The 27,535-nt window shown below is 47.0% G+C and overlaps 3 protein-coding genes across 48 annotated transcripts in view; 1 reads left to right on the forward strand and 2 right to left on the reverse strand.

Annotated features, from left to right (window-relative positions):
- The window catches only part of CCNDBP1 (cyclin D1 binding protein 1), a 105,286-nt gene extending 97,980 nt beyond the window's left edge, over positions 1 to 7,306 (reverse strand). For 41 of the 45 annotated variants that reach the window (XR_010825281.1, XR_010825280.1, XR_010825273.1 and 38 more), the window contains exons 1-8: positions 7,098 to 7,306; positions 6,939 to 6,998; positions 6,307 to 6,386; positions 5,551 to 5,632; positions 5,011 to 5,107; positions 2,305 to 2,378; positions 1,921 to 1,997; positions 1,210 to 1,541 (exon numbers count right to left, since the gene is read on the reverse strand). Coding sequence is in view for 7 of the 45 variants with exons in the window: in XM_066978238.1 (XP_066834339.1) it covers positions 1,210 to 1,541; positions 1,921 to 1,997; positions 2,305 to 2,378; positions 5,011 to 5,107; positions 5,551 to 5,632; positions 6,307 to 6,386; positions 6,939 to 6,998; positions 7,098 to 7,164 (869 nt within the window). In the remaining 38 variants the exon portion in view is untranslated. Of the gene's footprint in view, positions 1 to 192; positions 254 to 1,209; positions 1,542 to 1,920; positions 1,998 to 2,304; positions 2,379 to 5,010; positions 5,108 to 5,550; positions 5,633 to 6,306; positions 6,387 to 6,938; positions 6,999 to 7,097 lie in introns of all 45 variants that reach the window. The other 4 variants (XM_048050685.2, XM_048050687.2, XR_010825286.1 and 1 more) reach the window with 4 other exon arrangements.
- A 43-nt stretch (positions 7,307 to 7,349) lies between these two features.
- ZNFX1 (zinc finger NFX1-type containing 1) lies at positions 7,350 to 20,564 on the reverse strand. 2 transcript variants are annotated; one of them, XM_048050681.2, is made up of 14 exons: positions 20,431 to 20,564; positions 19,497 to 19,589; positions 16,706 to 18,799; positions 16,059 to 16,190; positions 15,657 to 15,805; positions 15,308 to 15,451; positions 14,774 to 14,891; positions 14,311 to 14,555; positions 14,028 to 14,167; positions 13,549 to 13,703; positions 12,759 to 12,904; positions 12,285 to 12,395; positions 11,476 to 11,571; positions 7,350 to 9,888 (listed from the first exon to the last, which is right to left on the reverse strand). In XM_048050681.2, exons 2-14 carry the CDS (start codon positions 19,549 to 19,551, stop codon positions 7,456 to 7,458), a joined length of 6,018 nt encoding a protein of 2,005 aa, XP_047906638.1. In that variant the 5' UTR covers positions 19,552 to 19,589; positions 20,431 to 20,564; the 3' UTR covers positions 7,350 to 7,455. The 2 variants fall into 2 exon arrangements, with proteins under 2 accessions (XP_047906638.1, XP_047906637.2); XM_048050680.2 differs by having other exon boundaries at positions 20,427 to 20,560.
- Positions 20,565 to 20,586: 22 nt separating this feature from the next.
- On the forward strand, positions 20,587 to 27,246 carry DDX27 (DEAD-box helicase 27). Its single transcript, XM_048050682.2, has 21 exons — positions 20,587 to 20,751; positions 20,908 to 21,042; positions 21,145 to 21,204; positions 21,511 to 21,664; positions 22,033 to 22,082; positions 22,244 to 22,330; positions 23,116 to 23,221; positions 23,317 to 23,490; positions 23,815 to 23,965; positions 24,119 to 24,218; positions 24,331 to 24,472; positions 24,547 to 24,700; positions 24,811 to 24,892; positions 24,966 to 25,143; positions 25,287 to 25,393; positions 25,562 to 25,667; positions 25,768 to 25,862; positions 25,966 to 26,092; positions 26,371 to 26,455; positions 26,669 to 26,743; positions 26,999 to 27,246. Exons 1-21 carry the CDS (start codon positions 20,662 to 20,664, stop codon positions 27,012 to 27,014), a joined length of 2,274 nt encoding a protein of 757 aa, XP_047906639.1. The 5' UTR covers positions 20,587 to 20,661; the 3' UTR covers positions 27,015 to 27,246.
- The last annotated feature ends 289 nt before the right edge of the window (positions 27,247 to 27,535 follow it).

Raw genomic sequence — 27,535 nt, forward strand, 5'->3', positions numbered from 1 at the left:
TGAGAAATGCATTTCCAGCTGAAAGAAGACGAGTGTGTGAGAACTAAAGGGGACTCTTGGTCCCTCCAAGCATGTTACTTAGACAGTGACTAATACCCTTGTCTCCCTGACAAACGTATTTCCTCCAATTTAATTTCCTCCCCTTCACTACAGCCAAGCAAGTAGAACTGCATGCAGGCTGCAGAAACTTACGTTGAGTCGCACAGCCAACTGGTTCACAGGTGGATACATGCTCAGTGCCAACTCATCAACACTAGAATAGAAGAGAGAAGTGCAATGGAAGAAAGCCCTGCAATTGCCCAGTTCACAGATCTCGGTCACAGAATCACAGAATGGCTGAGGTTGGAAGGAACCTCTGAAGATCATCTAGTTCAACCCCACTGCCAAGCACGACCACCTAGAGCACATTGTGCAGGATGGCATCCAGGCAGGTTTTGAGTATCTCCAGAGAAGGAGACTCTACAACCTCTATGGGCAACCTGTTCCAGTGCTCTGTCACCCTCCCAGTAAAGAAGTGCCCTCTCACATTCAGCCGGAATCTCCTGTGCTTCAGTTTGTGCCTATCGCCTCTCATCCTGTTGCTGGGCACAACTGAAAAGAGACCGGCTCCATAATCTCAACACCTTCCCCTCAGATAATTAATGAGGTCTACCCTCAGTCTTCTCTTTTCCAGGCTAGACAGGCCATTCTCTCAACCTGTCTTTGTACAACAGGTGCTCCAGACCTCTAATCATCTTTATAGTCCTCCTCTGAACTCACTTCAGTATTTCTATGTCCCTCTTGTACCGGGGAGCCCAGAACTGGATATAATACTCCAGGTGTGGCCTCAACAGGGCTGAGCAGAAGGGGAGGATCACCTCCCTTGACCTGCTGGTAACACTTCCTCAGTGCAAGTCAGGAATAGCAGGGCATGACAAGGGGACATTTGGTTATACCCAGTGAATACTTCTCACCACCTTCTCAGGCATCTGTGTGGCACTTCCACCTTATTTCTAGTCACAGCTCCACCCCAAGCAGCAGCACATACTCCTTTCTTAACCTGCACGACTCTCAACAGCCTATGATATAATAGTTTTCCCATCATACCCCCTTTCAACCACCCGGTCACAGCTTAAGTATCATAATGTTTTTTCTAGTCCATTTTCTAGACCTCGAGAAAGAAAGGGACTGCTCTGGAGCAGAATGCAGCATGGGGAGAGACCTACTTACCTTGGACTGATCTCGTTAGCAATGTCTGCAAGGTCATCCAGCTGAGCAATCTGCTCTGGAGATTCAGCTTTGCCATAAGCCTTCACTACACTCAAGACCTTCTTCAGGCAAGCTTTGGAAGCCTTTATTAATCCCATGCAAGAGCTAAGCAGTTTCCGGTCAGCTTCTGACCAGTAGGTATCTCTGTTGCCCCGAAAGCCAAGCTCTTCATCTTCCGTGATATCACTGTAGGGGTCTTGCCCTTCCACCAGAGCCTGAGAATACAGATGCTCTGAAAACCCAGAACCTAACATCCATTCCAGCAATACCCAGGAGGAAAGGTAAAATACGATCTAGAAAACAATTTATGGAGGAATCCCTCTTCAACCAGCATCTCATTTGCTTGATTCTGTTAATCTTAATAAGACCGCATTAAGAAAAACTAATTCAACAGAGCAAACAGCAAGAACGTGACAGATAGTCCCATTCTTACATTAACCTAAAACTACAAACACATACAGTTCAGAACATGGCTTCATGGAAACCACATGTAAGGTAAACTAGACTCAGGTTTGAAAACTCAGTAAGATCCAGACATAAAACGGTAACTTTGGTCATGTAAGAACTAACTTACATCAAAGCCTGTACATAAAACAATCTCTGCGTTCTATCACTGAACCATCACTGCAGTCTATCACTGCAGGTTCCTCAAAGGCTTAGGGGCTTCCTTACGTTTTCCATCTCCTCCAGAGCATCCTTGACCACACTCAGACAGGCAGCCAGAGCTGACACAACTGCTGCCTGGTTATCTGCAAAACAAAAAGGAAGACAACTGTAGTGCTGCACTGATTCAAATCAGCTTCCAACAACATTCACCTAGGTCTGCAACCATCAGAACTTGAGATCATAAGGTCAAATTTTTTGCAAACCTCAGAGCTGCACTGTTGCTATACAGGGAATTTGACCCGTCTTCCATGCTTATCCACTTCAAAGAACAGTAGGGTTCTACAGAATGAGTACGCCTCCATTCTACTAGCTAAAATGCCCCTCGCAAGTATTATCAACACTTCAAGATCGCGCATCCTAGTTCCACTGTTCTGCATATACAGTACTCACTTCGTGGCAGGCTGGACACTTGCTCGCATGCTTCCCACACACCACCAGTTGATATAAGCTGTTCCTGAGACAAGCTGAAACAAAACAGAGACCCTCAAAGTTAGGTTCAATAGCACCATCCTGCTAGACTGTTTGTATTTTCTGCGCGCTAGAAGGGGGTCTGCTGGAAAGATGTCAGCGAACCAGCTTGTCACTGGTATCTCATGTCTGCATAAAGCAAGAGGTATTTTAATAACTCCTACTCTGTCTAGTTATTAATTGGAACAAGTAGCAGAAGCCTCTTACAAAGACCCCCAAAGGTGCTTAGGAGTATTATTTATCTTCCAGAATCTCTTTGAATCAGAAGAGGCTGATGATCTTTGCCTACAGGCAGTGGCATTTATCAGTAAAGAGAGGATGAGTAATACCTTCCCTGAAGCACAGCAGTCCACTAACTAGCTGTAGAGTCACACAGTCATCATGTATGTATGTATGAAATGTTCACTCCAAAGGCAAAAACTGCCAACCAATGCAAATGGTATCAATCGCCTTCATGGAAATTCCTTCACAGGAGAGGTGCTCCAGCCCTCTGATCATCTTTGTGGCCCTCATCTGGACCTGTTGTAACACATCAACATCCTTTCTGTGCTGGGTCCTGTCCCAGACCTGGATGCAGTACTCCAAGTGGCAGAGCCCTCACAACACTGCAAGAACGACAGCATGCCCTCACAAGGGCAGAGTAGAGGGGGACAATCACTTTCCTCAACCTGCTGGTCACACCGTTTTTGATGCAGCCCAGGATGTAGTTTGCCTTCTGGGCCGCAAGCGCACACTGTTGGCTCACGTCAAGCTTTTTGTCCACTAGAACTCCCAAGTCTTTCTCTACAGGGCTGCTCTCAATGTACTCTTCTCCCAGTCTGTACTCACGTCTGGGATTGCCCCGACCCAGGTGCAGCACCTTACACTTAAACCTCATTCGGTTCACGTGGGCCCACTTCTCAAGCTTGTCCATGTCCCTTTGGATGGCATTCCTTCCTTCTGTCGTATCAACCGCACCACTCAGCTTAGTGTTGTCTGCAAACTTGCTGAGGGTGCACTCAATCCCACTGTCTATGTCGTTGATAAAGTTATTAAACAATACTGGTCCCAGGAGAGACCCCTGAGGGACACCGCTCGTCACCAGCCTCTACCTGGACATAGAACCGTTGGCCATTACTCTCTGGGTGCAGCCATCGAGCTAATTCCTTATCCACTGAATGGTCCAGCCTTCAAATCCATATCCCTCCAATTTGGAGATAAGGATGTCATGTGGGACCATGTCAAAGGCCTTACACAAATCCAGGTAGATGACTATGGTCAGTCTTCCCTTGTCAACTGACGCAGTCACTCCATCAAAGGCCACCAGACTGGTCAGGCACGAAAGAGCCCTTGGTGAAGCCATGCTCGCTATCCCAGATCACCTCCTTGGCATCCGTGTGCCTTAGCATTGCCTCCAGAAGGATCTGTTCCATTATCTTGCCAGGCACAGAGGTGAGGCTCACCAGTCTGCAGTTCCCCGGCTCTTCCTTTCTACCCTTTTTTAAAATGGGAATGATGTTTCCCTTTTTCCAGTCACCAGGGACTTCACCTGACTGCCAGGGCTTTTCAAATACGATGGTAGGTATCTTGGTGACTCCATCAGCCAGTTCCTTCAGGACCCTGGGATGCATGTCACAAGGCCCAACAAACTTGTAGTTGCTCAGTTTCATCAGGTGGTCTCTTTTACAGTGGGAGGGACTTTGCTACCCCAGTCCTCACCTTCAGGTTCAGGGAAATGAGAGACATGGGAAACCTGACTGGCAGTGAAGACTGAGTCAAGGAAGTTGTTGAGTACCTCAGTCTTCTCCTTGTCTGTCATCACCCTTTGCATCCATTAGAGGGGGTACACTCTCCTTCACCTTTTCTGAGCAATGTACCTATAGAACCCCTTCTTGTTATTTTTTGCATCCCCTTGTCAAACTCAGTTCCACCTGTGCCTTGGTCTTCCTGATCCCATCCCTGAGTATATGAACAGCATTCCTGTACTCTTCCCTGGCCATCTGTCCCTGCTTCCACTGCCTGTGCATTTCCTTCCTGTGCCTCAGTTTAACCAACAGGTCCTTGCTCAGTCATCCCAGTTTTCTGCCCTCCCTGCTCACTTTCTGACACACGGGGATGGAGAATTCTTGTGATCTAAGGAAAACATCGTTAGGAATGTAAGGATGTTACAAAAGACCATCTTCAGAGGTCTTTTTAAGAAGCTCCTGCTTTTTGTTCCAATCAATAACTAAACTCAGTAGGAGTTATTAAAACACCGTGCTTTATACAGGGTAAAATTTCTTCTCTGAGGTTGTCTCACTGGAATGGATTTGCTGGGCAATCACTGGATGGTGTCTGGTGCTGGTTACTCTCTCCAGATCTGATCCTGACTTTTCTGGCCTAACTTTCCAGCTTGATGTTGTTGCTATGGACTTGTCCGGTGATTTCGACTCTCAACTACATTTGTCTACCCTCACCAGCACTGCTCTGCTCACTCAGATATTGGAGGAATGGGCCCTCCTTGGTGAAGCTGCTGCCTTTGCCTGCCTCATAACAGTGCTCAGCTCCTGCCTCCCCACTTCCCTTAGGGTGCTCCCCCAAGTCTGCACTTGCTGCTCCTTAACAGATATATTTGTAACTTTTTCTTCCTTCTTCATGGAAAGTTACTACCTCTCCAATGGAGAAATGAGAATAGTTTCTGTGAGTTGGATCATTCCTTCCACCACTTCAGTGGTAGCATCTCGTACCATCTTCCGAAGAGTAGTACCTGGTTGAGATTGAGAAACAGCAAGAATGTTGCCACAAAAAGCACTGACAGAAAGAAACTGACACAGATGAACATGCAGAATGCTCTGTTTGTGCAGATACACAATATAAATAAAGTTGCAGGTATTTTGAAGGAAGCAATATACCTTCTCCAGTTCCAAAAGGGCTTTGGACAAAGATATCAACACTTTATAACTATGAATGCTCAAACAACTATACCACTTCCTACATTATCACTCATTCACAGATTGAAATCTGCAGAATTAGATGGTCAAGTGGTTCACTTATAACCACGTTGCAAGTCTGTAGAATAGCTGACAACGGGACTCTGCTCATGTTAGCTTGCTTTCCTGTAGATGCCCGATCTCCTACTACGATTTGAAATACTGGGTTTCTTTATACAGTGGTGAAAGAATTGGCACTATCCTGCTGTTACTATCTCACCTTGGCCCTTGGGGAGCCAGTAGTACGCTGTGGCAACTGCAAGAATGGCATTTTGGACATCTTCGCTCAGCTTCTGACAATTCTGAAAACGGGTAGGCAAAAGTGTCAATATCACATGGCTACACTTCATTTAGAAAGTCTCACAAACAATCCTATCCACGTTACTTTGTAAAAAAAAAAAAAAAGGAGGAAGCATAGTTATGGTCATAATAATGGAGAAACAAATATAGAACAAAAAGATACAGTATTTAAGTTTCTGTGAAGCCTACAAATACAGAAGAAAATCACTTTCTGGAGTTCCAAACTCACTGTATGTATTACGAGTAGCCTGGTTCAAAGGTTGTGAAAAGAGGAAGTAGCAGCTTAAACCACTACTCTGAGTTGGAGGTCTTTTCTTCCTTCTTCAAACATCCACGTGTTTGAACTTCTCTCAATTAACAGAAAATATATTGCCATTCTTTGTTAGCAGTAAGGTCCATACTGCTCAATATCTTGTCTGTCAGCAACCAGTTGCAGATGTTTAAGAAAAAAACATGTAAGAATACATCTATTTGGTATGTCCCCCTAAGTTATAGAAACTAGTTCTCTAGGCAATTCTTGAATTTGGTAAATACTCTCTACAACACATGGTTCCCACAGATGTTCTTTTTTTGTGCTGAACCCAATGAGACTTTGTTTTAGTCAAGTAAACCGGGAGATACCTGAAACTTGACACATACGCTGAAATTTCATTCTCTGTAGGGGGCTTTTACTCACCTCTGCAGAAGGCAGTGGAGACCTTGAGAAAGCCAGACTGAGCTTTGTAGCTTCTTGTGATGCTTCTTTGAATGTCCGACCTTAGAAAGGATACAGTGGGAACAAGACATTAGGAAGTATCTCGGGTAACAGACAAAAGAACGGAGCGGATAAATGAGCAATGTCTTCTCTGACACTACTTAACCCTAACATCTACTGCTCGATTACCGTTTCTTTTTTCCAAGCATGAAAAAGCCATAAGCTAAAATTCCACTTAGAAGATTTCCTTGGTGTATTTGTGCCATACACGTAGCATGTTTTATGTATCTGTTCATTTCTAGTTTTTTTACTTAGCCACTACTGATATCTACAATCACATTTGTCTCCTGGTCCAGGACACCTTCACCAGAATGTTCTGGAAGGCTTTAACAGAGAACAAGAGCTTTAAAAACGTAGTTATAAAAACTGTTCCATACTGCCTACCGCTTTGCAACGCCAACACGGCTGGAGCCGAGGGCAAGTGCAAAAGCCCCGGCTGAAGTCCTGCTTGCAGCTTGGAGCCCTGCCACGTACCTGCACCGCGGAGACCCGCCCCCGCCCCCGCCGGCCCAGCCCGGAGCCACGCCTACCCCAGCCCGCTCCCCGGCCCGTACCTAGCGCGTCCCAGAAGCGCGGAGGCTCGAACGGCTCGCGGCCTTCGCCCGGTTCGCCCTCTGTAAAGGCAGACATAGGCCTCAGCCAGCAAAACGCCAGCCCAGCCCAGCCCAGCCCAGCCCAGCCCGCGCCGGCTCCAGCCCGGCCCCGGCCCCCACCTCTGACCCGCGCCAGCACCGCGCGCAGCGCCGCGCGCAGCTCCTGCAGCGCCTCCCGCGCCTCCATGGCTGCGCGAGCTGCCACCGCCGCGCGGCCTCTCACGCAGCTGCCCGGCAGCTGCCGCGCGTCACATCCGCTTCCGGAGAACAGAGGCGGGGAAAAGGGCGGCCCCGCCCCTTCACGGCAACCCGCCCGCAGCCGCGGCCGCCCCCTCCCGGCCCGGACAAAGGAGGCGCGCGGGCAGCGCCGGGGCGCGTGCGTGCACTTTATTAACTGCGGGCAGGGCAGCGAGCAGCCCCGAGAGCCGGCGGCGCGTCCCGGAGCTGGGGCGGGCGAGAAGCGGGGACGGACGCCCAGCTACAGCAGCCGCCGCAGCTCCTCGAAGTTGAGCAGGTTGTTGGCTGCCTCGGACCAGGCTGCGTGGGTCGCTCCGTCCATCTCGGGGGCGAGGCTGTTGGTGCTGTCCAGAGTGTGGTTTGTGCCCCCGATGACTGCGTGGCATTCGGGACACTTACTCCTCTCCATCGCCCCCCCACACTCCCCAATCACATAGATATGCCCATTTCTGCACTTGAACCAGTGGCCACGGGGACAGCCTATGGCACGGACAATCTGCACCCGCTCAGCTTCAGAGATCCCCAGCCCCGATACAGGCAAGGCAGTGCAGAGCCTCTCCAGTTCAGCCTTCACTGCAGCTTCATCAGCCTTTGTGAACTTTTTTGTCCCTTCCAAGATCTCACGTACACTGGCAATCTCTGCTGCAAGGGCCGCGGTGATCATGCCACTTGCGCTTTTGCACCTTGACAAGAGGCTCTGTAGAAAGGTCAGTCTCTGGATCTCAGCTTGCAGGTCAGAGAGCTCCTGCCCCGTAAAGCTGATGCGTGGCAGATCCAGCCACTCTTGGACTTCATCCAGCCGCTTTTTCAGCCCTTTCCGCTCATTCACATCAATTTTGCTCATAGAATCAGTTAGGTCAGCTACACGCTTGTAGAAGTTAAGCTGGTTCTCAATTAGTCCAATACTCTTTATTGAGAGATCAGAAGCTTTTAGTTTATCTTCCAACATGAGGTACTTATGGGGTAGATTCCTCTGCAGAACAGCATTCCCTATGAGTGCAGCCTGCAGTCTTCGTCTGCTAGACTCGATTTCCTGTGCTGGGCCTTGGATTTTCTCTTTCACCTTCTCTATCTCGTCCAGCCGCCTTTTCACAATGGTACCATATCTCAAATTCTTTCTGACTGGTGTCTGACAGACAGGACATACCTTCAGCTTGATGACGTCATCATCTTCATCCATATAATGGTCAAGGCCCTGGGACTCAAAGACATGGCCACAGTCTTCAAGCTGTACAAATCGAGCATCTGGGTCTTCCTCAAAGCCAAAAAAGATCTGAGTGACCTCCTCATGGTCACAAACAAGGCACTTCTTTGGGCAGGGCTCTCCACACAATCCAATACAAGGATGCCCACAACGCAGCAGCTTAGTACATGGTACATTGCAGCGAGGCCTATTACATGGTTCACTGCAAAGATTGGTACACTGATAGTGCTGGCACCGCCACTCACATGGTTCCACACATGGAAAACAGCGCTCTCCACATTTCTTTTTACACCTGCTGTGAACACAGTGGTTCTGACAGTCAAGCTGACAGGGAGGGCATTCTACAGTACAAGGCTGCCGACACTTGTGCGAGCAGACCAAGAAGCGCTTGCATGGGCTGCTACATGGCTTATGAAATCTTCCTTCAAAGCAGGTATGACAGGAACCTGAGCATACATGACCACACTCCAGTGTGACAGAACACTTAGTTCTACATTCAACAGGTTTCCCATGTTTCATCTCTTCAGTGATCCAACATTTAACTTGCTGGCTGTGGCCACATTGCAGTGTGACTTCAACCAGTTCAGGACACCGCGCAGTGCATTCCTGGCCACAGAATCTGTTGCATGTATGCCCACAGTTCAGCTTTTTCTGGCAAGGCTCTTGGCAGACAAACTCACTATCTGGGCAAGAGCACGGCACCATCTGCAGGTGACCACACTTAGAAATAGTTTTCTCTACTATCACCATGCATGGTCCACATGGCTCATAACATGACTGCAGGCAGCGATGTCCCTTTGTACAAAGCACCTTTTGACAAGGCTTCAGACACTGATACTTTTTGTGCTGAGCATCATAGGGGTGACATGCCCTTGTGCAAACATGGCCACAACTCAGCCTAAATTCACAGGGATGACTACAGCCTCCTTCTGGGACTTTGCTGAAGTCTGCTGCTGTAGATACCAGCGTCTTGGTCTCAGGGTGGTTTTGACAGCAAAGCATCAGTGAGCGGCCAATGTTGCCTTTCTCCCGCAAGGTGTGAATGATCTTGCTCCAGAGAGGAACTTTACCTAGCATTCTCATATTCCCAATGCAATACAGCCCTTTTTTAGCTCTGGATAATGCTACACATATCCGATTAGGTATCTGCAAGAATCCAGTTCTCTCCTCTTTGTTGCTCCGCACAAGTGACAGCAGGATAATATCATTCTCCTCCCCCTGGTATTTATCCACTACATAAACCTTCACACCTGCAAAAGTCTTGGCTGGCATGAGCTTGCGCAAACAGAAAAGCTGCCCAGTATAAGTAGTGAGAATGGTGATCTGAGAAGGTAGATAATCCTGACACAAGAAGTATTTGCACAGTTCCACCACAAACTGGGCCTCATGTGGGTTCTGATGGCTTTTCCCTTCTTGAATCTCTTGCTCAGGAAAGTCATGCTCCACAAAGAAGAGGTTAGATAGGACTCCCTGAAACAAGAGGAAACAGAAAGGAATTTTAGAAGCAGAAGGTCAAGGGAAGGTTGGACCTGGCACTCAGGGACATGATTTAGTGTGTGGCATTGGTACTAGGGTGATAGTTGGACCAGATGATCTTGAAGGTCTTTTCCAAACTTAATAATTCTCTAAGGATTTCTTGGGCTGTGTACCAAAACCCAGAAACTGCTTTTATGAGGAAAGAATGTTTTTTTGTGGACCAAACACGTATCTCTGGTTTTCCAAGGTGTCCATAGTTGCACATAACATCCATTGCTGTACAATTTAATTCAGCGGTCACCTATGTTGGTTATTGTACTAGATTAAAAGATTGAGTTTCAATGGCTTTTGGTATCCTGAACTTGTTTAAGATTCTCCAGAGTAGCTTATCCCTAGGAGAAATTGGGTAAAATTGTGGTCTTGTAAGCAGGTTATTTTTAACTAGACCATCTTCTACAAAATACTTGATATGGATTTCAAGATACCAAGAGGAGGTGCCAGTTTCCTGGATAGCTTATTTTTAGTCATTAAATCACCCTCACTATTGTCTTGTCTGTCTTCAGTATTCTATCGGTTTTCGTATGCTTTTCTCAACAAGTTAGAATGCTTTTAAATAACTAGTACTGTCTTCTCGTTATGAAAGATGCAGGTAGGCTAAGCTACTGTAATCCTCTCTATAACCACATCAAATTCTTTCTCCAAAAGGTATCCAGTCACTTGTTTCAGGAATTTAAAGCCTAACTCTGATACAGCATAGCAGTGTAACTTTGGCTCAGACTTCTGAGGAAATTAGTTATGACAGTATTGTGAGCAAGTCTGCAGAACAGGACTATGCAAGATAAGAAAGGTAACGTTATAGACAGTGATACAATTAATAATAGTTCAAAGATGCAAGAAAAGCACTAACATGGGAAGATATGAAGTCGTAATTAGGATGGGGAAAAAACAAAAAATCAGAAGAAAGGGAATTAGTGAAAGATAAGAACAATAACATTAAGGAAGAAGCAAAGGCTGACCCTTCTGATTGATGCCTACCTGACAACAGCAAAGACTCTTCAAGTGTCTTATGGTGTGGCAAGCATACTAGTGCTTTTAGTTCATTAATTTCTAGATGCTTATTATGCACGTTAATCAATAAAAGATTGCTTTATACTTTTATACTGCATAGATCTTGCTTGCAGATGCTGTGTATTGGTAAAATGCCCAAACAAAGAACTCGGGGAAGGAAGATTCCAGTAGTGAAGTCACCTGTCTTACACTGGAGTTTCACGAATTATGCCTCAAGTGTCTCATTTAAGATTTACTCCTAGCTTTCAATCTCCTGTAATTCTTTTGGTCCTTCTTCCATATTTCACTGTTCTTTTACAATCATCAATATTGGATCTATTTCCAGTGTCTGCCATCAGTAATACCAGAAGAGCTGCAAATTACTTGCCTATTTCTATATCCCGCATTTCCTTCATCTATTTCAGTAGATGAACTTGATTTAGAAGTTGGAATCTTTTAACACTACATTTTACAGAAACTTATTTTAGCCAGTAACAGGGGCAAGAGAAAGTGCTTGCACTACTGAAAACTCACTTTTATGTTCTCATACTTCAAGACAGAGGGATGGTTTTCCAGCTCCTGGTATATATGAGGACTGAGAAGCTGGGCAATTTCAGGACGCATGCGGTGCTGAAACACAAAGCAGCTGCATCAGTCATGAGGAAGGAGCACCCGATTTCCCTGCCAATAATCTGTTTTTCCACTGTACAGACCATAGCTAAATACAAGACAAGGGTGACTTTTTTCAGTAAGCCAAGAATAGAGTGCCTCCTATCTCACCCCTGCTGCCACCACCACCACCAGTCACAGCTAAATGGCATCAGAGTACCTTCAATAAAATCATTTTGCAACGTTGTTGTAATAAGAATACTGGTTTCAGTGCAGATCTAAGAACAACAGTATTCTAGTAACAAAAGCCAGCACCTCACCCTAACCCCTAACCAGTTGTTCCAGGCAATTTTAATACAGGACTGCTAGGGGTAGAATTTCTCCAGGCACCAAGAAATATGGCTGCAACAATTTAACAGGAGGCAACTCAAGAAGATTCTGTGTCTCCACAGTTCTGGAACAGTTTTGGATGCCACAATAAGTCACGTTCTCTGCACTAAAAATTGTGGGAACCACAGTGCTCTAGGTCACATCACTGATGAATCAGACACTTAGTCGAACAATAGTATACCATTTGTGACAGTTTGACTGTTCTTACCATTCCTTTCAGGAACAAAGTAGCACATTACTTTAGCTTTTATATTTCTGCTCACAGAGCAGCCTTAAATGTACTATAAACTTAAAGCAAGCTAAGTACAAATGCAATAAGGGAGTGTTTTATAGCTGTTCCTTACTTGGTATTTCAGACGGACAAAGGGGAAATTAACTTTCACCAGCCGTTCAAATAGAGACACCTCCAGATTGAAGTTCTTCGCCAGGTCATATACATTGGCACTAGGCTGCAGCTGAAAGAGAAGGGATTGGGTCCATTTTTTAACAGCACTCTTACCTATTAGTAAGATTTCACTTATCTCTTTTTCCTATCACTGGTCTCTAGTAGAAAGGCCAGAGACTGGATTCTTGCAGAAGTGCTAATAACAAAGTTGTGTACTGTCATAACTGAAGTGGATTGGAGCACATGTCACGTTGTGTCAGTTAAACTAAAAAGATAAGTCCCCCAGTAACTCTGCTCCATAATCAAAGGAGACAAGACCCGTGGTATCTGTGGAAACTGAGAAGCAGGAAGTTCTGGTGTTTGCCAAACGTGTTTGATGAAAGTGTTCTAGTTTATTTGCACAACAGTTAGAGGCATCTGCCATGGACATTACCTGCTGGTGATCTCCAATGAGGATGAGATGCTGGCAAGCTTTACTAAGAGTAGTAATGGTGTGAGCCTCAAGCACCTCTGCTGCCTCTTCTACAATTACAATTCTTGGCTCTACTTTTTGCAAGATCTGACGGTATTTGGCAGCACCTGAGAAAGGAGAGAAGACAAGCCTTAACAAGTATAGTTACGCACAGGTGGTATGATAAGAGTTTTTAGGAAGGTATAAGCTGTGTTCCAGAAAATTCCCAAGATTCCAAAATGCTGAGTCTTGTGGAATGTGGACTTTAAAACAGCACTGTTCCAAGGATGGCTTCTATATGCAGAGAAGTTAGGGAAGACAGGTGGGGATTAGAATGCTACACCTGCCTTGGCCCTTTCCTGACTCTCTTCAGACATAAAATACATCCAGAACACATCGATCACCACACATAAAAAACCAAAACTGTCTCCCCAAAGGGTGATACTACAAGACTTATGCTGCCTCTGCTCACCAAAAGGTGATGTGGAGATATCAGAGACATGAACTGTGTTTAACTGAGGCACAAGAAATGGAGCATTACTATTAAAATAACGTTGCTCAAAAGTGCACGGAAAACGCTTGTGCAGCCAACTGACAACTTTGTGTGATAGACATGTTTGCAGAGGGAGTCAGAAATGAAGGTGGCTGCAGACTAACGTGGAGCCTGACCCAGGCTGTCAAGCAGCACAGAATACTAATCCTTTGACAATAAGGTCCTTTAGTCATTACTGGAGGCAGTGCAATGCTGGTTTGCATCCCAACTGCTGCACACCTGTAGTTGTCATCCCCACAACTTTGGCCTCCTTGAGAATGCACAGATCTTCTTGCAGCCTTAGTTCTGCTAGCCTTTCTGCTGCTGCCTGGTACTGCTGTTCATGCTGAAGAATCCTCCTTCGAATAAACCCCTGATAGGTCTGCAGCCAAAGCCTAAGAAGAAAGAGCTGTTACCACACACAGAAAGAGAAGCAGGACAGCGACCTAGAAGTTTTGGGTGGGTTCAGTTCAGAACTTTCGTGCTTTTTCGGCCAGAGATGACTAGCATCTTTACTCAGTCCCCAACACACACAGTGGAGATGACAGCATTGTCCTGCCAATATAGGCAGGGTAAAAGCAAGTATCTTCCAGGAAGACATGTTCAGATAATGAACTGAACAGGTATGGACAGATATACCCCAGCTTGCTAGGAGTTTGTGAACTCTGACAGTCTTATCACACATTTGCTTGATAGACCCTGTAAAATATATTTGTCACCTGTAAAGCCTCCAACGAGAGCTGAGGTCTAGTTGCCATAGATCCTGAATAGATTTGGCCTCTAACTCTGTCATTGCACTCAGTTTACGGAGCTCAACTCTCATCTTCTGTTTCATTTTCTTCCTCTGGGAAGCAGTTATCTGGAGAGAGGGGGGGGAGGGAGGGAAATAGGCCCCCATCCCAAAATAAGCAGTTAAAACACAAAGATTATTCTGTATTAGCATGCCCATGTTATTACTTACACAGTCAAGCAGAGACACAGTATACTAGTGTATACAGTTACCTCCCACTGCACAGTCTTCTGTTGTGGCTGGGCTGTTCCTTCTTCCTCATTCTCCAGCTTCATAGCCAACAACACACTGGCTAGTTCACGAACAGCCCTGTGCTCTTCCTCCTTCCTCTTCTGAGGCTTTGCTGCCTCTTCATCCTCAATCACTCTATCAGCTTGAATCAGGTCAGCCTCCTCCGGAATCTCCAACAGCTCTTCTGCCTCACCTTCCTGCTCCTCCTCTCTCTCCTGCTGACCACCTGTGAGAGTCACCAATTACATGCAGCAAGTCACAGCCACTCTAGCAGAGTCACAGTGCAGCAGATCACTGTGTAGAAACTAAGGTTAATCTTTCCATTGCCTTACAGTGTTATGCATCTTTCAGCCTCTGTTAAGTAGCAGCGTCTATTTTCTGGCATGCATACACTGCTTAGGCAAATGCCTACAGAAGATGAATATTTTTATTTATTTTTTTTACCTGGATTCTCAGCCTCTATATCCTCTGCAGCACTCTGGGTAAAGACAGTTACACCAAGGCCCAGCCACTCCAGAATCACTGAGTGTTGTGCAGCACTGTAGTAGAATTCCTCATGATCCTAATATAAAGAGTCAAATCAGTTAGCCTCATCAGTCTCAGGATGATGACAAAGCAGCGCCCTGAAGCATAAGACAATTAGGACAAGTCCACCAAGTGACCTCCAGAGCCAAGAAGTCTAGGCAACCTCAGATCTCTAGAAATAGCATCCCTCCTCTCCTTCAGTTTAAGGCTTTCATTTGTGCACTTGTATTTTTACACTGACAAAGATCACTTGAAATCTCTGCAGTTTAAAGGAGCAAAATTTAGCTCCGCTTTCCTGTCACTTTGACACAGCTTGCCATTCACTCCCTTTCTTTCCCAGTCGTTGAGTGAGGCTAAAGGAATTAAATCTGAGGGAAGCTCAGACACATTTGCAGAAAGGGCAGTAAGTATATTTGGGGACTGCTCGACTCATAAGAAAGGAACCTCTCTTACCAGACCCTTCATCAGACTGTCCCAGTGCTGGGGGGCAATGCACGCTTCCAAGTGGCGCTCATGCAGCACTCCATATGTTGTGCACTCTAAGTGCTTTGCTCCTTTATGGAGCTCTTCCTCAGCCTGCTTCATCTGACTGGTTATCTACTCATAACAGAGAGAAGACATCATATGCAGAAGAACAAAGTTCAGAAACAGCAGAACAAGAAACTGATGATACTGTGAACAAAGAAGAATTAAAAGGTTGACTTCAGTGTAAAACAATGTGAAAGAACAGGTCTGGAAGAAGTTTAGTTAGCTTCTCCAATGGACAGGTAACCCAGTCTTTTCCAGTGGACTCTATACGTACATTCACGTAGGCTCTGCGGAGATGCATTGGCAAGTTGTGTCGGAACTCACACTTCTTCCTCAGCTCCCTCAAGGTGAATTGCTTCAAGACCTCACTGCTACTTCTCCCCCCAACACGTACCATCCCATGTTTTTGGAATGTGTATATTCCTGTGAATGAGAAAGAAATATTAGTGCTAAAGAGGCTAACTGTTTTCTGCAGCCTGATAAAGGGTAGGGAGAACAGTCTTTGCACGCAACACATTGGACTGGTCTGTCTGAAGTTTTCTTACTATGTAAGAATGGGGCTAGAATCACCAGAAAGAGCCAAAAGGGCAGGTCTTCATGACAAAAGGTATGACAGAGTAAGAGTTATAGTATAATTTCTACCCTCCATTCCATCATACTTGCCAGATACTCTTACCTTCTAAGAACTGATCCAGCGCATGGTTAGTGTAACAGACTACAAGGATGGGAGAATTCTGGACAGTCGTTTGCCACACATGCTTATTAGTCAAGAGAGCCTGGACAATCTTCAAACCCACATAAGTCTTCCCTGTAAAACAAGCTCTGAATCAGAAAAGGGTAATCCATCCCTGTATGCAGGGTTCTTCCCGCCACTGCTTCTCCCAAGCCACTGAAGCTAGCTTAACACACGACAATTGGCTTTACATAAAACACTCATGTACTAGTAGAAGACAAGCAGTGGTGCGTACTGAGTTCAGGTACCATTTAAATTAATTACCATTAGTCTTGCAATTCTTTCTTCATGCAGAGAATCAGGGTTGAACATTCCTAGTGTTCAAACCTGCTACAAAGGTTAATAGAGCTGTTGCACAGCAAGAGGTACCACAGCATCAAATAGCTGAAAACATTTTCATATGGGTATTTCAGAATATTTTAACCTTCTTCCCCACAGCTCACAATAACTGGGCTTCTCAAGCATCAAATAGACATGGAACTAAAGCTCTGGACACAGGGCAGCTGGCTTTTTCTGGGGATAGTCTCCCTAAATGAGGAAGTCAAGGAGAACTCCTTAAATGACAGAGACTTAAAGCAAATGTTTCTCACCAGTCCCAGGTGGTCCTTGGATAATAGCCAGCTCCTTGGTGAGTGCAAGTCTCAATGCCTCCATCTGGGACTCATCTAGTCCCAAGGTTTCCATTGAAGGCCACCGGTTGGGATCTAGAACATGGAAACTTTGCCTTCTCAAACCATCAGGAGCTCTCTCTTCATCTGCCAGGGGATCCTCTGTCAAGGGTGCAAAGTTGTATGTAGTATCCACTGTAAGGTATGTTGGCTCCTTCACCTGTGCATCACATTCCACAATGTACTTCTGGAATGGGATATCTTCTTCCTGGATTTCCTGTAACCCTTCTAACACATGCCGATATGCCTCAAAGTAGGCAGTTGTCTCTACCATGAGGAAGGAGTCTGAGGGCCGAACCTCTGCCAGCAGTGCTTGGCTCTGTGCATTAAAACATAGCTGTACAATCCCCTTGGCAAGATCTGTACTATCCCGATTAGAAACAGTGGCAAACAGGCATGTTTCAAAGTGATCTTTAGACATGCAGACCAGGGATCCATATAGCAACCGTCTGGAGTTCTGCCATCGCACAAACTTTAACGGCTTTGTGTCAAACTGAACCTTGTAAACAACACCAGTTGGGGAGCAGAGTGGGGCAATAATCCGTGTGTCAAAGTAGATCCTGATATCATCAAATTTTTTCTTCCTCAAACCTTTGTCCTCAAAGCTCTGCAAAAGCTCTGAGATACCTTCCCTTAAAGGCCTTACAAAATCTTCCCTCAGAAGCCGGAAATGGGTGTCAAGATAAATGCTGGTGCTCTCATATCTTCCAGAAACAATATTGGGACGTAGAAAGGGTTTCTCATCATGGTGTACCTCATTATATGTTGGATAAATGGTCATTGTACGATAGGTTTCTTCTTGACCATCAGCCTGAAGCTGCATAAGAGTGTAGTTATCAGCCCTCAGCGTGCCTTCACGTCTCTTCTCTTGCAGGTGCTGCACAAGCATCTGGACTTTATTTAGATTCTTCTCTGTTTCTTCCATGATGTCCACACCAGAAGCTCGCAAGGCATTTATGGATGCTGGCAAGACTGTTAAGAGAATGGAGATTTTCTGCACAGAGCTAGCTGGGAAAATACTGATCAGGTCCTGAAGCAGCAAAATGATGTTGCCAATATGTTCAGGATACTGATGTCGGACAGCAGGGACTGCTTCTGTTACCATGTCAGACACATACTGTGGCAGACAGATCTTGAGAAAGTTGGACTCCTTCACCACTCCAAGAAGCTGCTGAACACTTTGTCTATCCATTCGGGAGCTGCATGCTTTTCGAAGCACCTGACAAATGAGCTGAAGGAAACTGGGTTTCATAGCGGTTTGGGAAAGAAGTTCCTTCAAACCTGAACTCGAGGCAAGTGTGATGACAACTTCAGAAGGGTCTTTCTGTAGGAGACCTTCTAGGAATTTGTAGCCAATCTTTTTGACTTGCTGAGGCTGCTCACTGAGCTGAGCACCACCTGGGGTAGGTTTCTGGTAGAAGTGAGTATTCCTCCCAGGTTGTATCCTCCTTCCTTTCCCTTCATTTTCCTGTCCATTCCTCAGCCCTCTAGCATCTTCCTGGGCTTGTCCAGATAGAGCTTGTCCACCTTGATAGCACTTTCCCCTACCCTCGTTTTCTTGCATGTTCCAGGGTCCCCTGGCCCTCTCATATGCCTGTCCACCTTGATATCTCCTTCCCCTACCTTCATTATCTTGTTCATTCCAGAGTCCTCTGTCTCTTTCATATGCTTGTCCACCTTGATGCCTCCTTCTTCTACCCTCATTTTCTTGCTCATTCCAGGGTCCTCTGGCCCTCTCGTGTGTTTGTCCACCTTGATACCTCTTTCCTCTCCCCTCATTCTCCTGTTCATTCCAATGTCCTGTGGCTCCACTGTTGGCTTGTCCACCTTGGTTTCTTCTTCCTCGACTGAAGAAACATTCAGATCTTTCTTCTCTTTGCCCAAGTAGAGGAGTATAATTACTGGTTTGGGGATTTTCCCCTGCCTGAGCTACTGTTTTATGAGTCTGGCCTGACACACTATTTATTCTGTTTCTCCCTCGTTGTATAAATCCAGTATCCCAATGATCTGCATGCCCTTAAAAGAAAAAAAAAAAAAAGAGACATTTGTTAATTATAATTGACCATATTAACCTGCCTCCCAACACAAAAGTATAAGTATTTTGGCCTGCTTGTGAGCATATTTTGGGCATCTTGCACCACATTAGACAACTAGCACTTCACTTATATCCAGACCCTCAGTATTTCCTCTATAATCCTTTTCCTGACTGCTAAAGAGTACCATATCTAGAGCCCATGTCAGTTGTGAAGCTGGGAAGTCACTGAGAAAATAAACCTTTTCCACAAAGCAGAATTAAAGGAGGCCAATGATGACGTATCCTGCACGAGACAGGCTTTCCTCAAGAGTTAGCTGTCTTTGAAATAACTACCCAGGCTGCAGCAGCTGACTTCAAATCGCACAGTTAAAACGCAACCTTCTGCGCAAGACCCAGCCTCTCGCAGTAGCAGGAAGCATAGGCTGTGTAGCCTTTCTCACACGCCCAGCAGAACACTCAAAGGGCACTGACTGCTAGCAGTATCAGTTAGCAGAGAGACCACTGCAGTACATCGTTGCTTTGTGGGCTCCAGCGAGAGGCTGGAGGTAAACAAGTAAACGCAGGAGCTTACAGCCGGGAGGAAGCTGCACCGCGCGCAGGCAGGGAAGGAGCATTTCCCCCCGCACCACCCCCAGCCCACCCGCAGCCTTAGCTCTGCGGCAGCCGGGCGACCCTCACCTCTCCGTCCCGCGCGGGGCAGCCGGAGGCCAGGCCCCCGCCCGGCCCCCTCCATCGCTCCGGCCGCTGGCTCCTCTGCGGGGCGTCGCGGCTCTGCGGGGCGAGGACGCTGCTCAGCGCTCGGTGCGGCTCGGCTCGGCTCGGCGCCCGTCACGCCAGGGTAGCCCCGGCCCCGCCCGCGCCACCGCCGCCGGGTTTCGCTTTCCAGTTCCCCGCAGGGCCCGCCCCGCGCCCCCGGACCGAACACGCCCAGGGGCGGCGCGGGGCACCAGCACCGAGGCAGACCCTTACAGCGCCCTCGCCCCCCGTGCCCCCCCCCCCCGCCCTCCCGCGCCCTCCCCCGTGTCCCTCCACCCCGTGTCATCCTGTCCCCGCGCCCCCCCCCATCCTGTCCCCGCGCCCCCCCCATCCTGTGCCCCCCCCCATCCTGTCCCCGCGCCCCCCCCCATCCTGCCCCGCGCCCCCCCCCCCCTGTCCCCGCGCCCCCCCCCCATCCCCCCGCGCCCCCCCCCCATCCTGTCCCCGCGCCCCCCCCCCATCCTGTCCCCGCGCCCCCCCCCCCCCTGCGCCCCCCCCCATCCTGTCCCCCGCCCCCCCCCCATCCTGTCCCCGCCCCCCCCCATCCTGTCCCCGCGCCACCCCCCCCTGCGCCCCCCCCATCCTGTCCCCGCGCTGTCCCCGCCCCCCCCATCCTGTCCCCGCGCCACCCCCCATCCTGTCCCCGCCCCCCCCATCCTGTCCCCGCGCCACCCCCCCGTGTCCCCCTCGTCCCCCCGTGCCCCAGCCACTCCGGGCAGCGCCCTCCCACCGCCGCCCCGTACCGGCTCCCCCCTCTCCGTCCCCAGCGGGCAGCGGCACCTCCTCCGGCCCCCGCCGGGAATACTCCCCACCCTTCCCCGATACCGAGCCCCTGCCCCCAGCAGGCAGCACCTACGTCCCGCAGCACCGGCAACCGCCACGGAAAGAGCGCCCCGGTGCCGTCGGGCCTCTCTCGCCGCTCGCTCTCCCCGGCCGCCGCCGCTTTCGCTTTCCCTTCCGCGGGGGGCGGGGCGGGGCGGCGAGGGGCGGGGCCACGGCTGCCTCCGCCCCGCCCAAGGTTGGGCCGGCTCCGCGCACGCGCTGCTGCCGGGCCACGCGGCGCCGCGCGACCCGGGGGGAGGTGGCCATGCTGCAGAGCCTGGGCCTGGTGGGCACCATCGCGGAGGGGGATGAGGGGCCCGAGGACCCCGAGTCCGAGGACTCCGAGGACGAAGAGGTGGGTGCTGGCCGGGCTGGGCCGGCGCAGGGGCAGGGCGGGGCCGCGGCGAGTTGGATTGGGCCGGGCTGGATCGCAAAGGGCTGAGGGCAGGGGCAGGGCCGCTTCGCTTCGGCCTGGCCGTCCCGCGGTCGTCGCTCACGGCTGTTGTTGTAGGGGCCGCGCGTGGCTCTTGGCCGCTGGCGGCGGGCCTCCGCGGGAGGAGACTTCAGTGCTGCTTTCGTCTTTGGCGAGGCGGAGGCCGGTGGGGAAGGTACCTGGGCGTCAGCTCTGCGCCAACTTCGTGGCAAGGTGAGGCCCAGCGGCCGGTCCCGGGGCTGCAGTGCCCGCAGTCACGTTGTTGTGTTCTTCCGGGCTCCTCTTACAGCTCCTTTCTTTTGTTTTCCTGTCTAGAGATCAGTTACGACGCTGGACGAGAAGATTGAGAAAGTGAGACAAAAAAGGAAGTTCCAGGTCAGGGCCTTTCTCCTAGTGATTCTTATTAATGTAGAGACTTGGTTTGGTCGTCTGCTGTGTCCTTTTCAGAGGCGTAGGCTCTGGAAGCAACCAGAGTTACAGTGCTCAAGCTGGAGCTTAATACCTCAGCTGGGTTTTCAGCCACGCATCGTACATCGCTGTAGTGATGAGAACGTAGAATTATTAACGCTTAAGGTTATGCAAAACCCTGGATCTGTGAGTGGGCTCATAACAAACCAAACACACCAAAGAAAGCTCACAAAGAATTGAAGTTCTTCTAAACTGCTTTGTATTTCGGCACAGGAAAGAGAAACTAAACAAGCAAAAGTGAAAGACGGTGATGCAGAGACTGGGGATGATCAATCCAAAAAAACAGAGAGTGAGGATTTCAGTAGGGAAGAAGAAGATGTGGAGTCCCAGTATTCATTGGATGATGAAACTATCCTCACAAAAGCAGGTACTAGTAGTACATAGAAAGATGGTCAGAAGTGAGAATGTGACAGACTGTTGACTGGAGAAGAGTCGTTAGTTTTTAAAGTCTTTAGTGAAGTCTTGGTGACTGTGGACAAATTTCTTACTTTGTGTTGTCTTGTCTGCAGGCCTCTGTGATGTTCCTCTGACTTTGGTCAAATTTATTTTGAATGGTAGCAGTGGTATTTTATTTGCAGTGATCATTGAAGAAGGAGATCTCCTTGCCTATATTTGTTTCTGAGGCTTTTCCGTCAATACCTCATTAAGAGCAAAAAGCACAAGATGAGGGTACATGCTATATCTTGCTATGTATTTAGCTGTGCTTATTAATGTCATGTTTCTTTTTCTCTGCAGACACAATTAAAGTGAAGGAAAGAAGGAGATCAAAAACGGGACGAAAAGCAGTAAGCATTGGAGAGAATGACACTAGGTCATTCTCCAGTATTATTTCTGGAGGCTTTTGAGTTTGGTTAACAAACTGTAGGTCATAGAACATCCCAGAGCCCTTTGGTCACCTGCTGTGTTGCTGTCTATAGCATTCCGGTTTTGTTGTTGCTGTTTCTAGGAAGCAGAGAGCTTTTTTGAAGATGCCTCTCAATATGATGATAACTTGTCATTCCAGGACATGAATCTTTCACGACCTTTGCTAAAGGTATTTATCTAGTTTGATTACTTCCTATGTTATTGTGAAGAATGTTGGACAGCCTCCCCTCTACCACTCAGAACCATCAAATTCCTTCTCTCTTTGCAGCCTCTCCGAAAAAGAAATTGGGGATGGGGGTGTGATAGCCCTTTAGGAGTTCTTTTTTTCCAAATAACAGAAAACGTTCTTTGATTTGCAATGTATGTAAATGTTGTCTTGAGTGAGACTTGTAGCAAAATCATAAAATGTCTGACTTCAAAAGGGACCTGTGGAGGTTGTCTTGTCCAACCCTCTCATCTTAAGCAAGGACACCTAGAGCAGGTTGCCCAGGACCATGTCCAGGTAACTTTTAAATATCACCAAGTACGGAGACTCCACAGACTCTTCTGGGCAACTTGTTGCAGCAGTCAGTCACTACCACATTAAAAAATGTTTCCTGGTGTTCAGGCAGAACCTCCTGTCTTTCAGTTTGCTCCTGTTGCCTTTTTGTCCTGTCAGTGGGCACCACTGAAAAGAGTCTGGCTCAGTCTTCTTTATGTGCTCACTACAGGTGATACATTGATAAGATCTCCTTGAGTACTCTCTTCACCAGGCTGAACAGCCCCAGCTCTCTCAGCCTTTACTCATATGAGATGCTCCAGTCGTGTCATCATTTTTGTGGCCCTTTGTTGAACTCTTTCCAGTATGTTCATATCTCTCTTGTACTGGAGGTCCTAGAATTGACACAGCACTCCAGGTGTGGCCTCGACAGAGCTGAGTAGAGACAGTGTTTAACTGCTTTATCTCCTTTGAAGGCAATCACAGCTCTTGGTTTCAAGCAACCAACTCCAATTCAGAAGGCTTGTATCCCTGTGGGTCTTCTGGGGAAGGATATTTGTGCCTGTGCTGCCACTGGGACAGGTAGGGACTAGAGCAGGGCATACAAAACATGGAGAGTTCAGAGTATTGACAATAATTGGTAATTCTTGATAATTCATCTTAATTTTCTTTTATAGGTAAAACAGCTGCCTTCATCTTGCCGGTACTTGAGCGCCTGATATACAAACCTCGTCAAGCTCCAGTTACACGGGTGTTGGTTCTAGTGCCAACACGAGAACTGGGTATTCAGGTGCACTCTGTTACAAAACAGCTGGCACAATTCAGCAGTGTCACAACTTGCCTTGCTGTAGGTGTGTATTAAGTTGCTTATGTGAATTGCACAGGTCACTGTAAACACTATACAGAACTGGAAATCCTGTGTTCTAAACCTGGATACTTAGAATTATTGCAGACATGCTTTTAGTAGGTGTGCTTATAGTTTAAAATCTTACTTTCCCATGCTATGTAGTATGCTTTTTTTTTTTCTTTTTTAATTAAAAGGGAAAGGTAGGGTCATTTCTAATTCCGAATGTGGTATTAATCTGCATTGTTTCCCATTCCTCTGGCAGTTTGGAAATATGTACTTTGTTGCAACCTGCTCAGGAAGTCAGCAGACTGTGTTTGCTCTCTTTCAGGTGGCCTAGATGTGAAGACTCAGGAAGCAGCTCTGCGCTCTGGGCCAGACATTCTTATTGCAACTCCTGGACGACTAATTGATCATCTCCACAACTGCCCCTCCTTCCATCTGACCAGTGTAGAGGTGCTCATTTTGGATGAGGCAGACAGGTAAACTAGGCAGAACAGCAGTGAAAAATGGGGTGGCAGCTGTCTCCTCTCCGTTTCCCAGCGTAGGGCAGTCTTTGTTGCTCTGCCTTATGTAACGGTTCTTAGCTAGGACTAGATACAGCTGCCTCATCTTGCTGTGTTTCTCCTGTGTAGGATGCTGGATGAGTACTTTGAGGAACAGATGAAGGAAATAATCAGGTTATGCTCCAACCACCGCCAAACAATGCTTTTCTCTGCCACAATGACAGAGGAGGTAAAACAGGCTGCTGGGAAGCACATACAGGCAGACAGTTTAATAGATAGTTGTTTATTAAATCTTTTACCAGAAAGTATGTGGACTTCTTTTTATTAACCTGTTTTGGTAGGTGAAAGATTTGGCTTCAGTTTCCCTGAAAAATCCGACACGAATTTTTGTGAACAGCAATACAGATGTTGCCCCTTTCCTGAGGCAGGAATTTATCCGGATCAGACCCAACCGAGAGGGGGACCGTGAGGCCATTGTATCAGGTGAGTGATGAGGAAGGAAAAGATGGAATTAGTAAGCGACTGCAAAGCAGGCTGCTGAGAGGACTTTCTTTCAGCTCTACTGACACGGACCTTCACGGATCATGTGATGCTTTTCACCCAGACAAAGAAGCAAGCTCACCGTATGCACATCCTACTTGGGTTGATGGGTTTACGGGTTGGGGAGCTTCATGGAAATCTCTCTCAGGCACAGCGGCTGGAGGCACTCAGGTATTACCAGGTTTAGTCAGCCATCACGGGATAAAAAATAGAAGTTGGAAGTTTTAGGGCAGAAGTGAATTTCTGTATTCATTGCTAATATACTTGCTATCTTTGCTCAGGCGTTTTAAAGATGAGCAGATTGATATTTTGGTAGCTACAGATGTGGCTGCGCGAGGACTTGACATTGAAGGTGTAAAAACAGTGAGTATTTACGCTGTTGATCTTTTTAATGAGTCCTTTAATGTAGTTACCCTACTAACACTTTATTTTCTAGGTAATCAATTTCACCATGCCCAATACCACCAAACACTATGTTCATCGAGTGGGTCGAACAGCAAGAGCAGGCAGGGCTGGTCGTTCAGTTTCACTTGTGGGTGAGGAAGAGCGCAAGATGCTGAAGGATATTGTGAAGTCTGCCAAAACACCAGTGAAAGCCAGAATTCTCCCCCAAGGTATGCACTTCACTGAGGTAAAAAGGAGAGCAGCAGGCAGGGAAGGTCACTGTACAGAGAAGGGCTACTAAAAGAGGTGCCGAATAATAAAGCAGACCTTGCATGGGCTGCTTCTGATGTTATTCACAATGGATCTTTTTCAGACGTCATACTAAAATTTCGAGAAAGGATCGAGAATCTAGAGAAAGATGTGTACGCAGTTCTGTGCTTGGAGCGTGAGGAACGTGAGATGCAGCAGTCAGAGGCTCAGGTAAGATTTCTTCAGGATGTTAATCTGGAGTAGATATAGCGTATTAGGAGATTATCCTAGTGTACTGTAGCTGGGAAATGCATGTTCCTTGGAAGATGTACATCTTCCTTGGAAGACGTACATATTCCTTGATAACCATGAGCTTACTTCTTGCCTGAATTGTCTCAGATCAATAGGGCAAAGAAGCAGTTAGAGGTAGGAAAAGAAGAAACTACAAATGGGAGTTTGGAGCGGAGCTGGTTTCAGACCCGTGAGGAGAGGAAGAAAGAAAAGTGTGAGTCATGGCACTGCTAGTCATGTTAAATTCCGTAGGTGCAACTGGACTGTGCTCTGTACTTCAAAAGGTTCTTTATTCCGTGTTTTTCTCTCTCTAGTGGCTAAAGCCCTGCAGGAATTTGACCTGGCATTACGAGGCAAAAAAAAAAGGAAGAAATTTATGCAGGACACCCAGAGAAAAGTCCAAATGACAGTGAGTATATTTACGGATAAGTGGGATCCCAGAGTGAATTGCCCTGTTTTTTTCCTCAGCAAAACCTCCCGTTACTGTAAACTTGCATTTTATTACCTTCCAGCCAGAGGAGAGGTCACAATTTGAAATCTTGAAATCTCAAATGTATGCTGAGCGGCTGGCAAAAAGGAATCGGCGAGCAAAGCGAGCCCGAGCCTTGCCAGAAGAGGAACCAGCAGCAGTACCAGCAGGTAGAGAAAATTACATTTTTTTACAGCTGACCTACCTTATATCATTTATTTTGTTACATAAGAGTAAAGTAAAGTAATCTGCATAGTGGGAAACACCAAGTTAGGAGGAATGGCCACTGGTGTTGGCCAGGGAACACATTTGCAGAGAGGAGACATCACTTCTCCTGATTGTCATGCTTATTATTGTGGTCAGTGTTATTGGTCTTCAGTAAAAATGATGATGCTCTAGTCTTCTCTTTACTGCCAGTGTTCTTACTATTATTATCTCTTTGTACTAGGCCCCAAGCAGAAGAAAAAACTGTCTGTATTTGATGAAGAGCTTACCAACACAAGCAGGAAGGCTCTGAAGCAGTATCGTGCAGGGTAATAAGTCTTAGCAGCAATGTGTTAGTCTAGACTTTAACAGTTCTTTTGTATCTCTGGACTTTCTCAGGGATACTTCGCTTGATACTGGGGAAAATTATAGTTGCATCATTTGCAGAGCTGAGAAGGGTGTCTTTGAAGAAGTACCTGTGCCATTGATCCAAATCAGTGACTCTTGCTGCTTTCTCTTTTCCCCCCCACTCTCTGTACTAGCCCATCATTTGAGGATCGGAAACGCTTGGGTATGGCCTGTCGTAGGAAAGGAGGAAACTTCAAATCCAAATCCAGGTATAGCTCCCTTCTTAATTTTTTTTCCTGCTTTCCTTTTACTGCAGTTATTTAAGGGGCCTTGCTAAGAGGTTTGGTTCTTCTACAGCAGCTTAATCTGCTACCAAAGGGGCTGTTGCTGGGAGAAATAAAGGATACTGCTTTTAATAGCATGTTTCTAGGTTTTGTTGTGGGAGAGCATTGTCATTGCTGTTCCTTATTTATCATTGATAGTTAAGCTGGTGGAATATGACTTCAGGGAATCTTCTTTTCCAGGTACAAGAGGAAGTAAAAAGTGTTTTCCTCAATGGATAACTTGGGCAATCCAGATACTTCAGATACACTCTCTCCAGGGTCTGGATTTCCTTGTACTATGAGAAGGCATCTTCAGTAAAATTGTATAGATTTTCATCAAGTTCTGGAATAGCTTTGGGATGTTCATTAATACCTGGTTGAATAGCCTGTGTAAAAACACCTTCAGCAGCCAATACAATAAAAGATGGATTCGTTTTCTTTCTAAAAAAGTTTCCTCTACTACTTCATAGGTTAGAGAAATGAGAGATAGGAAACCTTATTTCCTTCTCTCAGGCTCTTCAGGTAAATCAACCTGTCTTTATGGTAAAAGCTAGAGACTGCTTACTGATTAGTTCTTACACATCTGTGATTTCTGTTACTTAACCATAGAAATCATTTTCAGACATATTTCTAAGATAGAGAAAAATGTTTTCCTGAAGACATCTTTCTGAGAGGTAGAAAACACAAGAATTAGCAGTATCTCTGGGATACTCTGTGAATAAAGGATCATCTCAAATG

The sequence above is a fragment of the Anser cygnoides genome, chromosome 16 (genome assembly GCF_040182565.1).
Source record: "Anser cygnoides isolate HZ-2024a breed goose chromosome 16, Taihu_goose_T2T_genome, whole genome shotgun sequence".
Lineage (NCBI taxonomy): Eukaryota > Metazoa > Chordata > Aves > Anseriformes > Anatidae > Anser > Anser cygnoides.

Excerpts from the sequence above, each read along its gene's own strand:
- ZNFX1 (XM_048050681.2), bottom strand. The coding sequence starts at position 19,551 with ATGGAGGGGGCCGGGCGGGGGCCTGGCCTCCGGCTGCCCCGCGCGGGA. Across the intron at positions 14,168-14,310 it reads AGAAGACTGTGCAGTGGGAG|ATAACTGCTTCCCAGAGGAA; the intron begins GTAACTGTATAC and ends CCCTCTCTCCAG. Across the intron at positions 12,905-13,548 it reads TGTGGGGATGACAACTACAG|GTGCTGCCAAATACCGTCAG; the intron begins GTGTGCAGCAGT and ends CTCCTTTCTCAG.
- DDX27 (XM_048050682.2), top strand. The coding sequence starts at position 20,662 with ATGCTGCAGAGCCTGGGCCTGGTGGGCACCATCGCGGAGGGGGATGAG. Across the intron at positions 24,893-24,965 it reads ACATTGAAGGTGTAAAAACA|GTAATCAATTTCACCATGCC; the intron begins GTGAGTATTTAC and ends TTTATTTTCTAG. Across the intron at positions 25,394-25,561 it reads TGCAGCAGTCAGAGGCTCAG|ATCAATAGGGCAAAGAAGCA; the intron begins GTAAGATTTCTT and ends GAATTGTCTCAG.